Source organism: Chiloscyllium punctatum, chromosome 16 (assembly GCF_047496795.1).
Source record: "Chiloscyllium punctatum isolate Juve2018m chromosome 16, sChiPun1.3, whole genome shotgun sequence".
In the NCBI taxonomy this organism is placed as follows: domain Eukaryota; kingdom Metazoa; phylum Chordata; class Chondrichthyes; order Orectolobiformes; family Hemiscylliidae; genus Chiloscyllium; species Chiloscyllium punctatum.
In genome coordinates, this window is record NC_092754.1 from 27,092,968 (window position 1) to 27,108,478 (window position 15,511).

General features: G+C 40.8%; 1 protein-coding gene across 1 annotated transcript in view; it reads right to left on the reverse strand.

The window, feature by feature from the left end:
- Positions 1–15,276, reverse strand: part of clcnk (chloride channel K) — a 60,138-nt gene extending 44,862 nt beyond the window's left edge. Inside the window, exons 1-3 of the mRNA XM_072586564.1 lie at positions 15,119–15,276; positions 8,639–8,767; positions 5,567–5,695 (exon numbers count right to left, since the gene is read on the reverse strand). Of these exons, the coding sequence (XP_072442665.1) occupies positions 5,567–5,695; positions 8,639–8,767; positions 15,119–15,239 (379 nt within the window). The 5' untranslated portion in view covers positions 15,240–15,276. The remainder of the gene's footprint in view (positions 1–5,566; positions 5,696–8,638; positions 8,768–15,118) is intronic.
- Between the last annotated feature and the right edge of the window lie 235 nt (positions 15,277–15,511).

A 15,511-nucleotide genomic window follows, 5' to 3' on the forward strand; every position in this document is an offset into this window, starting at 1 on the left:
GCCCACCTTGAAGAAGATCTGTTCCTCCCTCTGATAGGATTGTTGTTCCAATCTTTCTTCTTGTTCCACCTATCTGTTCACTCCTTCCCCTCCTCCCTACATCCTCTCTCACTCCATTTAAAAACTCCTTTGCCTGAGATTAATATCTCCTTGTGTGGCTCTGCGGTATCTTTTGTTTGATGATGCTCTTGTCTTGGGATGTTTTACTTTGACAAAAGGGTACCACAAATTTAAGTTGTTGCTGTGTTCTGTCTCTTTGAATCTTTTTGTTTCATTCCGAATCTCTCTGCCCAGCAATGAAACGCTTACAGTTCCCAACCAAATTTACGAACATTGTCTGTCCTCTGCTACTGTGGCTGTGATACATCAACACTTCTGTTGTTTACGGCATACATTCCTGACAGGACAGGCCCAGACCTTTGTGAAAATTACATGACATTGAGATATAAAGATCTCATATAAATATAGCCTCCTCACCTTCAGCCACTCTGTCTGCATAATGGAGTCAATGTGGTTAATCATTAAGTTCATGGACAGTGATATCAACAAGCAGAGAACCTAGAGTACATGTAGAAATCTTGGATAGCATAGTCTTATAAATAGTTAGTGTTGCAAATAACCTTCAGGTATTTAACTCAAAAAGAACCTGACTCTGTGTTATATGGCATGTGGACTAACACATAATAAACCAAACTTCATCATCCGTTCCAAAACATTTATAGTTTTGACCAAACCGCCTTCTTCTGACATTCTCCTTCATTTTTTCCCCTCCAAAAGAGTCACTGAGGCCCACTAAAATAAAGCAAAGGACTCCGGATTCTGGAAATCTGAAACAAATGCAGAAATTGCTGGAGAAGCTCAGCAGAACTGGCAGCATCTGTGGAGAGGAAAACAGAGTCAACGGTTCGAGCCCAGTGACCCTTCATCAGAACTGGATTCAAAACGTTAACTCTGTGCTTCTCTCCACAGATGCTGCCAGACCTGCTGAGTTTCTCCAGTAATTTCTGTGTCAATTACTGAGTCCCTTTGTTCTGTTTCTCTTGCTATCCCAGCAGAGATCATCCAATTTATCAGCTAGCAATGAACAAAGTAAGGGAGCTACAGACTCAGTGCTGAGATTACTAGTGAAATGATATTGATGGTCTCATTTATCATAGAATTTTATGAATGTTGCTAGAATTTCTTTTAATCCAGTATCCCTGCACCAGCTTAACATTGGTCATTGCCAGGTTTGGAGGGTTTGTGCTATAGGGAGAGGCTGAATAGGCTGGGGCTGTTTTCCCTGGAGCGGCGGAGGCTGAGGGGTAAACTTATAGAGGTTTACAAAATCATGAGGGGTCATGGATCAGGATAAATAGACAAGGTCTTTCTCCCTTAGGTAGGGAATTCCAAAACTAGAGGGCATAGGTTTGAGGTGAGAGGGGAAAGATTTAAAAGGGGGGCAATTTTTTCATGCAGAGGGTGGTGTGTGTATGAAATGAGCTGCCATTGGAAGCGGTGGAGACTGGTACAACAACAACATTTAATAGGCATCTGGATGGGTACATGAATAGGAAGGGTTTAGAGGAATATAGGCCAAGAGGTGGCAAATAGAACAAGATTTATTTAGGATATCTGGTTAGCATGGACAAGTTGGACCAAAGAATCTGTTTCCATGCTGTACACATCTATGATTCTATGTATGAGAAATGCAGAAGGCAAGGTTGATGAAAAACATATTTTGTCTTAGAAATATTTCCATGTGATAAAACAGCAGTAACACTTTACCAATGCCCATTGGCTTTGAGATAACCTGAAGTCATGAAAGACACAATATAAACTTATTGCAATTTAGTTTATTATTTTCTTTTATTGTAAAACATATTGTTTAAATATTAGTTTTAAAAATTCAATGCTGCCTGTTAATTTGTTTTGTAATTCCTGACTGCACAACAAACTTGTTGCAGTACTGTATAAAATCAGTGGGGGGAACTCTATTCACATACCACAGCACTTTATAAACCAAGTAACCGTGACGAGGTTAGCAGTATTCCAAACATTAAATCAGTCAGGGCAAGCAATGCATTGAACTATGTAAGTCAGTATTGTAACTCCTACAGCACATTGGTGATATAACCCATTGACTGCCAGCCTGCCAAGAAAATAGGTTTTCAAACATTCAGTATTAATCATTGTCAGGAAGTTGGTTGAGAGAATAGAAATGTAGGTATAGAAAACAGGAACTTTCAGCCCATCAACCCTGCTCCACCATTCAATATGATCATGGCTGATCATCCAACTCAGTCTCTTGTCCCTGCTTTCGCCCCCGGGCCTTTTGATCCCTTTAGGCCTAAGAATTAGAATCTCCTTGAAAATATTCAACATTTTGGCCTCAACTGCTTTCTGTGGCAGAGAATTCCCAAGGCTCATGACATTCCGGATGTAGAAATTTCTCCTGACCACAGTCTTAAATGACCTAGCCTATATCCTTAGATTGAGATCCCCTTGGTTCTAATTTGCCTAGTCATCGGGAATATCTTTCCTGCATTTACCCTGTCTGGTCTGGAAAATTTTTAGAGGTTTCTGTTAGATCCCTCCTCATTCATTCCTATGAATATTGCCTGAATTAATCCAGTCTCTCTTCATATGTCAGTCCTGCAACATCTCTTTCAGGTCTGCCCACCTTGAAGAAGTACTGCTCCTCTCTTTGACAGGGTTTCTGTTCCAATCCTTCTTCTTGTTCTGCCTATCCGCTCACTCCTTCACCCCCACCCTCCATCATCACATTAAAACTACCTTTTCTTGAAAACTGTCAGTTCTGAAGAAGGGTCACTGGACCTGAAACATTAACTCTGCTTTCTCTCCACAGATGCTTAGTTTCTCCAGCAATTTCTGATTTATCGTTATCGGCCATTCAAGGAATCAGTCTGGTAAACCTTGTTGCACTCCCTCCATAACCTGACATCCCTCTTCAGATAAGGAGACCAAAACTGCATACAATACTCCAGGTGTAACCTCACCAAGTCCCTGTTCAATTGCATCAAGACATCCCTGCCCTTGTATTCAAATCATCTCACTACATACCATTCGCCTTCTTCACTGCCCGCTGTTCCTGCTGGCTTACTTCCAGTGACTGGTGAATAAGGACGCCCAAGTCTCACTGCACCTCACCTTTCCCAATCTATCACCAGTTCTAATAATATTCTGCCTTCCTGTTTCTGATATCAACATGAATAACCTTATATTTATCCACTCACATTTCAACTGCCACGCATTTACCCACTCACTCAACTTGTCCAAATTACATTGCAAAATCTCTGCATCCTCCTCATGGCTCACCCTGCTTTGTGCAAGCTTGGAGATTTTTACATTTAATTCCCTCACCTACATCACGTATTGTCACGGCTAAGTTCTATCATCACTTCACCCAATTTTCAAATTGGAATCCTACACTGCAAGAACAACTTGCATTTATGCAGTGCTTTTAATGTAGAAAATGTCCCAAGTTACTTTATGGAGGGTGAGAGGAAAACAAATAACATTAAAACAAGGCAAGTCAAGTGCAAGTGACTGAAAGTTTAGTCAAGAAGATGGTTCTTCAAAGCTTTTTGGAAAGTAGAGACAGAAGAGAAGAGGCAGTGGGTTTAGGGAGGGAGGTTAGGTTCACATTGGTGTGGCGAAAAGCCCAAGTTGAAAAATTGAGAATTAAACTAGAGCTGGAGACTATTTAAGATATAAAGGTGGGGCAAATTCACAAAAGGACTTGAAGATGAAGCCAAAGAATTTAAATTTGATAAATTGATGGCCTTGGATGCAAATTAGGTTAGCAAAGATTTAGATAATTGGGGCTTCATGAATTTTGAACCAGTTGGAACTCATGAAGGATCAGCGGACATCAAAGTAAATTTTAAAGTGAGTGGTCATGGAGGTGATAAAATTGTACAGCACAGATAGTATTGCTGAGGTCAACATATGGAGTCTGAGAAATGGATTGGATATACGTTTCAGAGCTGGGCTCTGGAATGAGCAAAATATTGAGGTTATAAATATCATTTCAGGTGTTAGTTACCAACCATTGGCAGCTTGTGGTTAGGCGGGGCTTTGTTGTCAACAATCCTCCTTTCTACACTGAGTTTCAGGGCCTGTCTGATTATCAGTGATGGCAGATAGACCATCGGTGAGACTTATCAAGAAGAGGCATTGGTCTTACACTACAAAAAGCAGTTTATTGCAGAAGAGTAAGAGGTACAAGTTACAGTGACTAGTTTGGCATAACTACTGAAGACTATCAGCAACTAAAGGTGGCGTACCTGTCCCCAGTTGGACCTTGTGCCATCCCGCCCAATTCTTCATCCAAACCTTCTGCGGTATCTTCAGATTGGGTGGAGCTCAATGCAATTTCAACATTAATTCTTTCAGAACCATAATCTTATACAACAGTAAATATTTCAGTTCAGTCTGAGCGAGTGGTCAGAGAGGAGGATGGAGTCAGTGGCAAGGGAGTGATGTATGTGGCAGAGCTTGGATATGATGTCTGATTAGTATACATATGGATCATCACTGTATCCCCTGACACCATTGTGCTGTCAATGGTCATTAGTCAACCATTGGCCCAGCTAAGACACGCAATTATCAGACTGAGAATTGGACCAGGGAACTTACTGGTCCATACTTACTGATTTAGTAAATTGGCCACAAAAGGAGATTCCAAAATGGTGGAGGAGAGAAAATTATGCCAGTAAGAGCTGCTCCTTTTTTGTTGAGGTTTTTTTTCAGTGCTGGAAATGATTTTCTTGATTTCCTGGAGCAGTAGTTACTGTTTTATATGCTGTTGCTTTGTTTTGGAACTTTGAAAAAAAGATCAAAACATCGATACTTTGAAATGAGAGAGAGAGAGCAGAAGTCCACATAGGGAATTGAAAAGGCTGGAAGTTCACAGCTGACTGACATTTATATCTTCAACATTCTCCAGCTGACAAGCATCTCTGGACATTGGAGTTCAGTCTAAGAGATGATGGAGGCTGGTACAATTACCACATTTAAAATGCATTTGGATGGGTATATGAATAGGAGGGGTTTAGAGGGATATGGGCCAAATGCTGACAAATGGGACTAGACTAATTTAGGATATCTGGTCAGCATGGACGAGTTGGACCGAAGGGTCTGTTTCTGTGCTGTACATCTTTATGACTCTATAGAGAGTCAAACTCATCTATCAGTGCTACCAATGGGTGCTGTGCTCAAAAGTCAGAGAATCAGCACCACACTATTTAGCTCGATCAACTCAAATCCCATTGAACACTGATGCCAGCTGGAAACAGAAGAGCAGTGAATTGACCTAATCTCTCAGAAGACCTTTGCTATTGACTTCTTCACTTAACTACCATTTCCTCTAGTTTAAAATTCCAACTCTACGACTGGAATTTATGGATGGACTTTGAGTGTCCAACTCTGAATTTCAGTTCACCTTGTCGTGGGAAGCTGAGATTAACCAGTTGTATTTTGAGATATGTCCTCAGTGCTGATGGGAAATGGAATCATACAAATACTGTTTGCTCTATAAATACACTGGCAGTGACAGACGTACCTCCTGACTGTGGTGACACACATTGAGAGAAGCCGGTGGAGAATGTGGTCATTACAATAGGATACACAGTCCAAGAGATGTACTGGAGAAGACTGCTGCCTTCCAACTGCTCAAAGAGCCACCGATGAGCTGTGGAGATACACAGAGCATGACAAACAAGCAAATTCACAATGAACAAATCAGGCTGGTTCTGCACCATGGTCACATTCAATTCGGACACATGCTCAAACTATTTTAATTTACATGCTAAAATCGTTTCCATAGACATAGCAATATCTGGTTTCAGCAAACAATTTGGAGAAATTACTATTTGCCATTACACAATCAGTCTTATATTCTAACTGAGTCTGTTAAAACTCAGTCTGTTGAAATTCATCTGGTCTGAAACTGATAAACTGCTGCAGCACTCAGTTACTTCAGGAAATACCAAGCAGTAACTGATGTGAAGAGTTGCAAAGACAAGACAAGGGCAGAAAATGAAGGAGCAGGAAAGAAATACATAGTTTTAATTATTTACTAACACTGACACCCATTATAACCAATGCAACAATGTTGTTTGATTTTACTCGATCAGAAACAACTTGATATGAGGATTTTAAAATATAATATTCCTCTTGTCAATACCACCTTCAAACATCTGTTCAGAGATGTTATCATACCCATCTGGAGCAGGTGGGATTTGAACCCAGGTCTCCTGGATCATAGACAGGGACACTACCGCTACACGACAAGGGATACACAATTATTGTCAATTATTCTTTTCTGTTCAGAGATGTTATGATACATCTCTGGAGCAGATGGATCAGAGCTGGGAACACTACCACCTAAGATGTGGTGTTAGTGAAACTGTAAGTAGCAGAGGATGGTTTCAATCCATTGAGCTTTGGCTCAGTATACACTCCTGTTGCACCACTCTGGGAGCTAAAATCACAAACCAATCAACCCATCCCTCTGGATAATTGTCAGGATTCAAACCCTGGTCCTCACACCATTACCTAAGTGTCTGAATTAATAGTCGAGCAATAATGCCACGAGGGCATTACCTCTTAATAATTTTCAACTTTAATGGACAAATAGAAATTGTCAACTCACGGGTTCTTGGACTCTTCACTTAGTGAGCAGGCAATCTCAGTCAATAGTACTCTTTAAATAAGGAATTATTACAAGCATTCCTTGCTTGTTTAGTTACAAAAGGTTTGGAGGGACGTGGGCCAAGCGTAGGCAGGTGGGACTAGTTTAGTTTAGGATAATGGTCAGCATGGATTGGTTGGATTGAACAGTCTGTTTCTGTGCTGCTTGACTCTATGAAACATCCACTTTGGTGGTTAAAGGCATAACTATGCACATGGGAAAAGCTGAAGGTTCAAACCACAATCTGTGCTGCCAATTCATCTCAAGGAGGAGACGTCCCAGTTGAACATGTTCTCCCTGGTGTAGAGAAAAAGAAATACGTCCATTCAGCCCTGATCACTGGGGACTGCTGCTGGCCAGCATACATGATTTAATGATGGGTAAAGAATATTGAACTTAACTGTGATGCCTTCTATGCCAAATACCTTGGCTAACATGAAAATTTCTGACTGGAAGTGGGTGCCAGTGCTGCAAAAAGTGTGGATCTCTGGTATTTTTACATTGTGATGTGGAGGTGCCAGTGTTGGACCGGTATGGACAAAGTCAGAAGTCACATGACAACATATTATAGTCCAACAGATTTATTTGGTGAAACTTGATGAAGGAGCAGTGTTCTAAAAGCTTGTGGTGGTGGAGGCTAGTACAATTGCAACATTTAAAAGGCATCTGGATGGGTATATGAATAGGAAGGGTTTGAAGGGATATGGGTCAGGTGCTAGCAGGTGGGACTAATTAGTTTAGGATATCTGGTCAGCGTGGACAAGTTGGACTGAACGGTCTGTATCCGTACTGTGCATCTCTATGACTCTATGACTGTAACCTGATATAACATTGTCTGTGTTGTCACTGCAGCTATGTATCTGATGAATGTATTTTTTTCAAATCTCCTGGTCTTTTTCTGTTTTGCATATTTTTGATGAGCCTCTAGCAGGTTTCCCGCCTTTAAGTGACTCAGGCATTTGTTGCAGATGCACAGGAACATCACCACAAATGCGCATGGTTGTATGCGTGTCATACTTGATCCTGACTTGGAATTATACTGCTGTTCCTTCACAGTGGTTGGGTCAAAATCCTGGAATTACATTCCTAACTGTGCTGTGAATCGCCACGGCTAACCATGTGGTTAATCAGAAATTTCTGTGGGGCAAGATCACTAGAGAGGGATGCGAATTCTGCAGAATATCTGCACACTATCTTCACGACAGTCCTGGGAAAACCGGACAAACTAAAAATTCAACACAAAAAAGTAGCTATTAATAATGAAAAGATAACTGGGACCAGTACCTTCCTCCAGAACTTGAATGTAAACCACTAGTAGTTGTCATATTTATCTATGTATAGTCTAAGAAAGTAAATTGTCCATCTTGTAATGGGTCACTTATCTGAGATCCATAGTTTTCAGTGGTCAGAACATGCTCCAGGAACATCTAACATACTAGATGTTAGATGTGAGCGGCACGGTGGCACAGTGGTTAGCACTGCTGCCTCACAGCGCCAGAGACCCGGGTTCAATTCCCGCCTCAGGTGACTCTCTGTGTGGAGTTTGCACATTCTCCCCGTGTCTGTGTGGGTTTCCTCCCACAGTCCAAAGATGTGCAGGTCAGGTGGATTGGCCATGCTAAATTGCCTGTAGTGTTAGGTAAGGGGTAGATGTAGGGGTATGGTTGGGTTGCGCTTTGGCGGGGCGGTGTGGACTTGTTGGGCCGAAGGGCCTGTTTCCACACTGTAAGTAATCTAATCTAATACTCAGTGAACTCGCAGCCAGCTAAGAATTACTTTTTAAAAAAGGATGGCTGTATGTCTCACTCTTGTATAACAGCATGTTGTTGACCAACATACAGGATAATTTACAGCTTTGCCACCACATGGTGGATGGAACAACATAGCATTGCAAACAAGGGCACAGCAAAACCAAGAACGCAAATACTTGCCTCTGCTTACCTTTGAGAAGTTTGACCACTGTGAAGTCCAGTGCAAAACTAATGAGAGCCATCAACACACCAAGAATGAAGAGAAAATACCAGTCGTCTCCTATCCGGAAGAGCTGGCGTTTGACGAAACCCAAACATCCTGCACAAAAAATGAAACATGATGAGGATTGTTAGTAACTTTGTACAAGAGACTGCCAATGTACAGACTGGTAGGTTTATCATTAGCCTGGATTTTGTGGTAATAGTAATAGTGGCAGTATCAATTCTCACTCTTATTAAAACAAAAATCAGACAGCCATGTCTGGAATCCATATGTGTGCAGCTTAACAAGGAAATAAGAAGTAGCTGTCAAGTTTGCCTTGCTTCTTAGCATGTTTAATTGCACTGGTAAGTTGCTGTCATATACAGCATGAAAACAAATGAAATCACTAGAGTTAACTGCTAGATATATATTCTATTCAATAAAATTCTGATCTCCCTCCTATATGAAAGATGCTGTGAAAGTTAAAAGGGTTCAGAAAACATTAACAAGGATGTTGCCAGCATTGGAGTGTTTGAGATATAGGGAGAGGCTGAATAGGCTGGAGCTGTTTTCCCTGGAATGTCGGAGGCTGTGGGGTGACCTTATAAACGTTTATAAAATCATGAGGGGCATGGATAAGGTGAATAGCCGAGGTCTTTTCCCCAGGGTAGGGAAGTCCAAAACTAGAAGGCATAGGTTTAAGGTGAGGGAGAAAGATTTAAAAGGGACATAAGGGGCAATGTTTTCATGTAGAGGTTAGTGTGTATATGGAATGAGCTGCCAGAGGAAGTGATGGAGCCAATACAATAAGGCATCTGGATTGGCACATGGATAGGAAGGGTTTAGAGGAATATGTGCCAAATGCTGGCAAATGGGACTAGATCAATTTAGGATATCTGGTCAGCATGGATGAGTTGGACCGCAGGGTCTGCTTCTATGCTGCATATCTCTATGACTCTATGACTCTAGAAGGCATATCCATTGAAATTAACAGTGTGACTCGATAACTCTGAACAGCCTCTCTGGCACCAAAACTTTTCACTAACCAGTCTGGAATGTCACTCTTAATTTTAAAACATTGTTGGTGATTTTAATGAAAGTTTAATGAATAATGGATGTCATTTGTTCATTGCTAAGCAGATTAAGAGCTGCCTGACAGCTCAGCTAGTAAAAGCATTAAAAAACTGAGCCTTAAAAGGTCTGAAGATCTTTATCCATGATGCCCCGAGCTGGGGAATGGAAGAATCCACCAATTTTCCCATTATCGTATATTTATCTTTTCAGTGATCCCTGATGGAAAATCTAAATGCATGCTGCTGTATAGGTAATAGTTCTGAAGGGGTTAATGTTCTTGTTGTATTGGCTCTAACCACTCTATTAGTATTACCATAGTCTGAGGTAGAGACAAGGAGTCCTATTGTAGCTAATGGAGGGAGCAGATATATCTCTGCCAGCTCCTGAAGGTCTGAAAAATTAGGACTGATCAAATATAGTTAGACTCAGTTAACTTACGTTTTTACCTATTGCCATTATGCAACAAACAGTCATATTATCCAGGAATACTGCCTCTTCTGTAGATATTTTGCCATGATGTGGCCTATGCCAAAAATCACTAATTAGGCCTGAGACAGAGAATAAGTGGTGATAGTTATCCACTGCAATAACTCTTAGCCAGTCCCACACACTGACCAAGGTGACAGATGCCACAAGGTACCAGAAGCACTCATCTGAGAAAATACAAACAGTATAACAGTAATGCAGATTTGTCCCCCATCAGGAGGAAGAGAAATCCCAAAAGCTCAGAAGTAAAAAAAACTTTTCAAGCAAGTTAACTTACTACTTCAAGAATGTTACAACTGTAAGAAGACACATGATGGGTGGTGCCAGTGTTGGACTGGGGTGGACTAGGTCAGAAGTCAGATGACACCAGGTCATAGTCCAAGAGTTTTATTTGAAATTACAAGCTTTTGGAGCATTGCCCCTTTGTCAGGTGAAGTGCCATTCATGCATGGAGCCGGAGGAAGTGGGGGAGATCCTTAATGAGTACTTCACATCAATATTCTCCAAGGAATAAACATGGATGATGGTAAGATAAGGGGGGAAGGTGCATTTTGATATTCTAGGGCATGTCAGTATTAAAAACAAGAAGGTATTGGGTGTCTTGAGAAACATTAATATGGATAAGTCCCCAGGGCTTGATGGGATCTATCCCAGGAAACTGAGGGAGGCAAGCAGAAGCCTTGACAGAGACCTTTGTATCCTCTTTAGCCACAGATGAAGTCCCAGAAGACTGGAAAATATCCAATGTTGTTTCTTTCTTTAAGAAGGGCAACAGTGATATTCCAGTGATAGGCTGGTGAGACTTACATCAGTGGTAGGGAAATTATTGGAGATGGATTCTTAGGAACAGGATTTAATCACATTTAGAGAAGAGTGGATTTATTAGGGGGAGGTCTTGTCTCACAAATGTGATTGAATTTTCTGAGTAAGTACCAAAGATGATTGATGAGGGTAAGATGGTGGATGTTGTCTACCTGGACATTGCTAGGCAATTTGACAAGATCCCTCATGTTAGGCTGGTCCAGAAGATTAAGACACATGGGATCCATGGTGAATTGAGAAGTTGGATACAAAATTGGCTTGGTCATAGAAGACAAAATGTGGAGGGGTACCTTTCTTACTGGAGATCCATGACCAGTGGTATTCCACATATCTGTGGATGGAAATGAGGAGTTCTATTCTAGGTTCCATAGTGAGCAGATGTATCAGATTACCAGCTCCCAACGATTCTAGTAATTGTACATGACCCGCTGCCAGAGGAAGTGGTGGAGGCTGGTACAATTGCAACATTTAAGAGGCATTTGGATGGGTATATGAATAGGAAAGGTTTGGAGGGATATGGGCCGGGTGCTGGCAGGTGGGACTAGATTGGGTTGGGCGGCATGGACGGGTTGGACCGAAGGGTATATTTCCATGCTGTACATCTCTATGACCCTATATGTATTTCTAATTACTGCTGTTTTGCAATAAATATTCTTGTTACTAAAGAACAATGTCACTTCCATAGATATTCAATGATGGTGAATTCTCCACCACTAATCACAAGATAGACCCAAAACAAAGCAAAAGCAGAGAAGGATTGGTGGCAGCAGACTGCCTTAAAGACTTACCCAGTACCACCTCCAGCAATGACCACAAGGTATGAGGAGTGGTCTTCAAGAAAAATACTAAACATGTCAACTTTGGGTGAGAAGAATCCCAGAGCTAGAACCATCATTTCATGTGATCAAAGCTTCTACCAACATTAAATATTTGGGCATCTCTATTTGTGTGAGTCACAGCAGGTCAATCAATGGTCGCAGAATCATACATTGAAGTTAATCAATTCCATTAAGAGAAAAACTGGAGACAAACTTGGCCAGAAAGGTGATGCTATTCATACAACCAAACTTCACACAAATGTACCTTCTCTGCAAATTGTATGAGTTATTCCTAACTTTCATTTCCCAGTTTGCATCCTATAAAGAAATGTCCTATGAAAATTTCTTCATTAACTTGGAATTACTGGAATTTTTTTTAAAGATACATGGGAATTGCTTCCAATCTCACATCTTGTTTGAGGTAAAGTAATTTTGTATTTTTCCATCGTATGAAGTTCCATACATAGTACACGAATACAAAATTTGCATCAAATTAAAGAGTTGATCAGTAGTATAGTGGCACAATAAAAGCTGGATCTACTGCTCCTTAACAGTTCTAGGCATAGGCAATATTACACATTGCACACACGAGTGTATCTCATAGCATTGCAATCATGGAAATGTTATCTGAGGAATGTAACTGGTCATGGCTCAGTAACGTAGGTTCTAATGTTAGATCTATATCCTACAGAGCTGGTTCAATTACGTTTGAGCTCAAGGGCCGTTTCACTTTATTTGTTTGGAAATTTCAATCTGGACATTAACCTCCCCTGGGAAGTTATGTACTTTGCGCAGAATACACTTTCATGCAAAATGCACAGAGCCTGTTAGAAGATTTCATGGAATCTCTACACTGTGGAAACAGGCCATTTGGTCCAACCAGTTCACACCCACCTTCCAAACAGCACCGCACACAGACCCATCCCCCCCCTAGCCTATCTCTGTAACCCTGCATTTCCCATAGCTGACCCACCTGCACATCCCTGAACACTACAGGCAATTTAGCATGGCCAATCCACCTAACCTGCACATCTTTGAACTGTGGGAAGAAATCAAAGCACCAAGAGGTAACCTTCACAGATACGGGGAGAATGTGCAAACTCCATGCAGGCAGTCACCCAAGGGTGGAATCAAACCCAAGGCCCCAGTGCTGTGAGGCAGCAGTGCTAACCACTGAGCCACCGTGCTGAACAAATGGCCTTCTCAGCCAGATTACTGTTGCATATTCTGACTCTGGCAATGGGAGTATCTGAGCACTTAACACCTTGTTTCCTTTGTTAATATGTTAGATACTTCAAAACTGTAAGAGGTCCCTGGAGCAAGTTATTTTGCAGAACATTTCTTTACATATTCCACATTAATTATACTCAAATCGGGTTAATTCATGCTTCATTTCCCTGGGTGATACAACAAGGTCAAAATAATTTCTTTTTTTTAAGAGTTCCTCTTAAAATGCTCTCTAGGCTAATTTGCAATGTTTTGGGTGTTAATTTTTGTTTTTCAGGTGCTCCTTTTCCATCCTTACTATTTTACTAAATGTTGATGTCACATAGATATATTACTTTCTGTATTAATGTTGACGTATGACATAGTTGGACTCACACAGAAGCAGAATTAGAAGAATTCATCAATATCCTGAATAATCCTCATCATTCCATTAAGTTGCAAACCACAGCACACACAGAGAAACCATTCATTTCCAAGATGCCACAATATTTAAATTAGAAAAAAACAGCAAGCATAAGTTAGTAGCAAAATAACTGACACATTTCTACACACAAAAGGCTATCACCCAAAACACAGATTGACTGTGAGGCTGAAGCTAAACACATGGCCCGTAGTGTTAGGTGCATTAGTCAGGGATAAGTATAGGGTAGGGGAATGGGTTACTCTTCGGAGGGTCGGTGTGGACTTGTTGGGCTGAAGGGCCTGTTTCCATTCTGTAGGGAATCTAATCTAATCTAATCTAATCAGTTGCACTGTAACTGCATCTTGAGTAATTCGGAGCATGTGAAATATTTTGAGATGTGATCATACATTAATACAAAAATAAAACTTTTCAGTATTAAATTGTCCAATCACACAAAGACAACAAGAATTGTCCAATCAACACAAAGACAACAAGCATAAATATAATATGCTTATTGTGGTATAATGACCCACAGGTAGTTAGTATCCTTTAACAATTAAGGATATTTCAATAAGATTTCCTGTTCCTCTAGGGAAAATTAAGGTACTAATGAAATACTTACTCAATTTAAATAACCCAAGGTGCACTTCTTATAATACCATGAAGTGAAAAAAGACTATGTGAAACATAGAAACAGGAGCGGGCCTGCTCCACCATTTGTTATGATTATTGCTGATCATCCACCTCAGTACCCTGTTCCCACTTTCATCCCATACCCTTTGACTTCCTTTAGTCCTAAAAGTTATATCTATTTCCTTCTTGAAAACATTCAATGTTTTGCTCTTAACTACATTCTTTGGCAAAAAATTCCATAGGCTCACCACCTTCTGAGTGAAGAAATCTCTCCTCATCTCAGTCCTAGATAACCTACCTCATATCCTTAGATTGTAACCCCTGGTTCTGGACTCTCTGGTCATTGGGAACATCTTTACTCCCTGTCTAGCCCTGTTAGAATTATATCGGTTCCTACAAGACTCCCCTTCATTTTTTTAATCTCCAAATCAATTCAGTTACTCTTCATACGTCAGTCCTGCCATCCCACAATCGGTCTGGTAAACCTTTCTTGCACTCCCTCCAAATCCAGAACAAGAAAGAAGATTATTTCTCTTTCTGCAAATATTGATACAATGAATTTAAGTACACCTGTTTTACTACACTAGGTTCTTCCAGTGAGTTGAACAATCACTGTTCCAGCAGTCACACAGTAATATTTGTGACATTAGTGCCTCGGTATATATCTGGATGACAATAGAACATAAACTTAGAACTGGTTTAGGAATTATAAACACAATGAGACACTGTTGGGAATTGCATGTGTTGCTTTCTTCAGTAGACCAGATCATTTTACCAGCAGTAAGAGCCAGTGATGCTCCGTGCTTGCTAACTGAGCTTATTCCTCAAGTTTAAAGACATACCACATGTAACAAATTATTATAAGTCCACGTGGTAAGGAAGCTTTATTCGTTCTGTAAAAATTTAAAATTCTACAATACCACATTCATCAATTTTAATACTTACTGACAAAGCCAGAAATAATTCTAAAGCTAAGAAGTTATTCTGTAGGCTAGTTTTACTAACCTGTCATGTTCTTCCTGGTTTTGGACCAAGGTCTCCGTGGCTTTGGCTGCAGAAAGATCCTTTCTTCTGCTCCCAGTGTGGGAGCATTCTCTTGTTTCCATATTTCACTCATTGCAGACATAAGGCACTACCAGAAACCTGTGCCATTCACCACCCAAGCTCACCGTCCCTTGCTAAGTGTCCCCAGCCGCCAGGTGTACCTGAACCAGCAGTTTGCTGCAAACCTTGTCAAAACAGGATCAAGGCACCTGCACCACCCCTCCCTCCCACCCTAACACAGACACACACACACTTAGCATGCATAACATTTACAGTCACAACCTGCCTGCCCTTGGAAATCTCTTTGTGAGAGTCAATAGCTTTTACAGAAGGAAATGAGAGAAAGGAAATGTT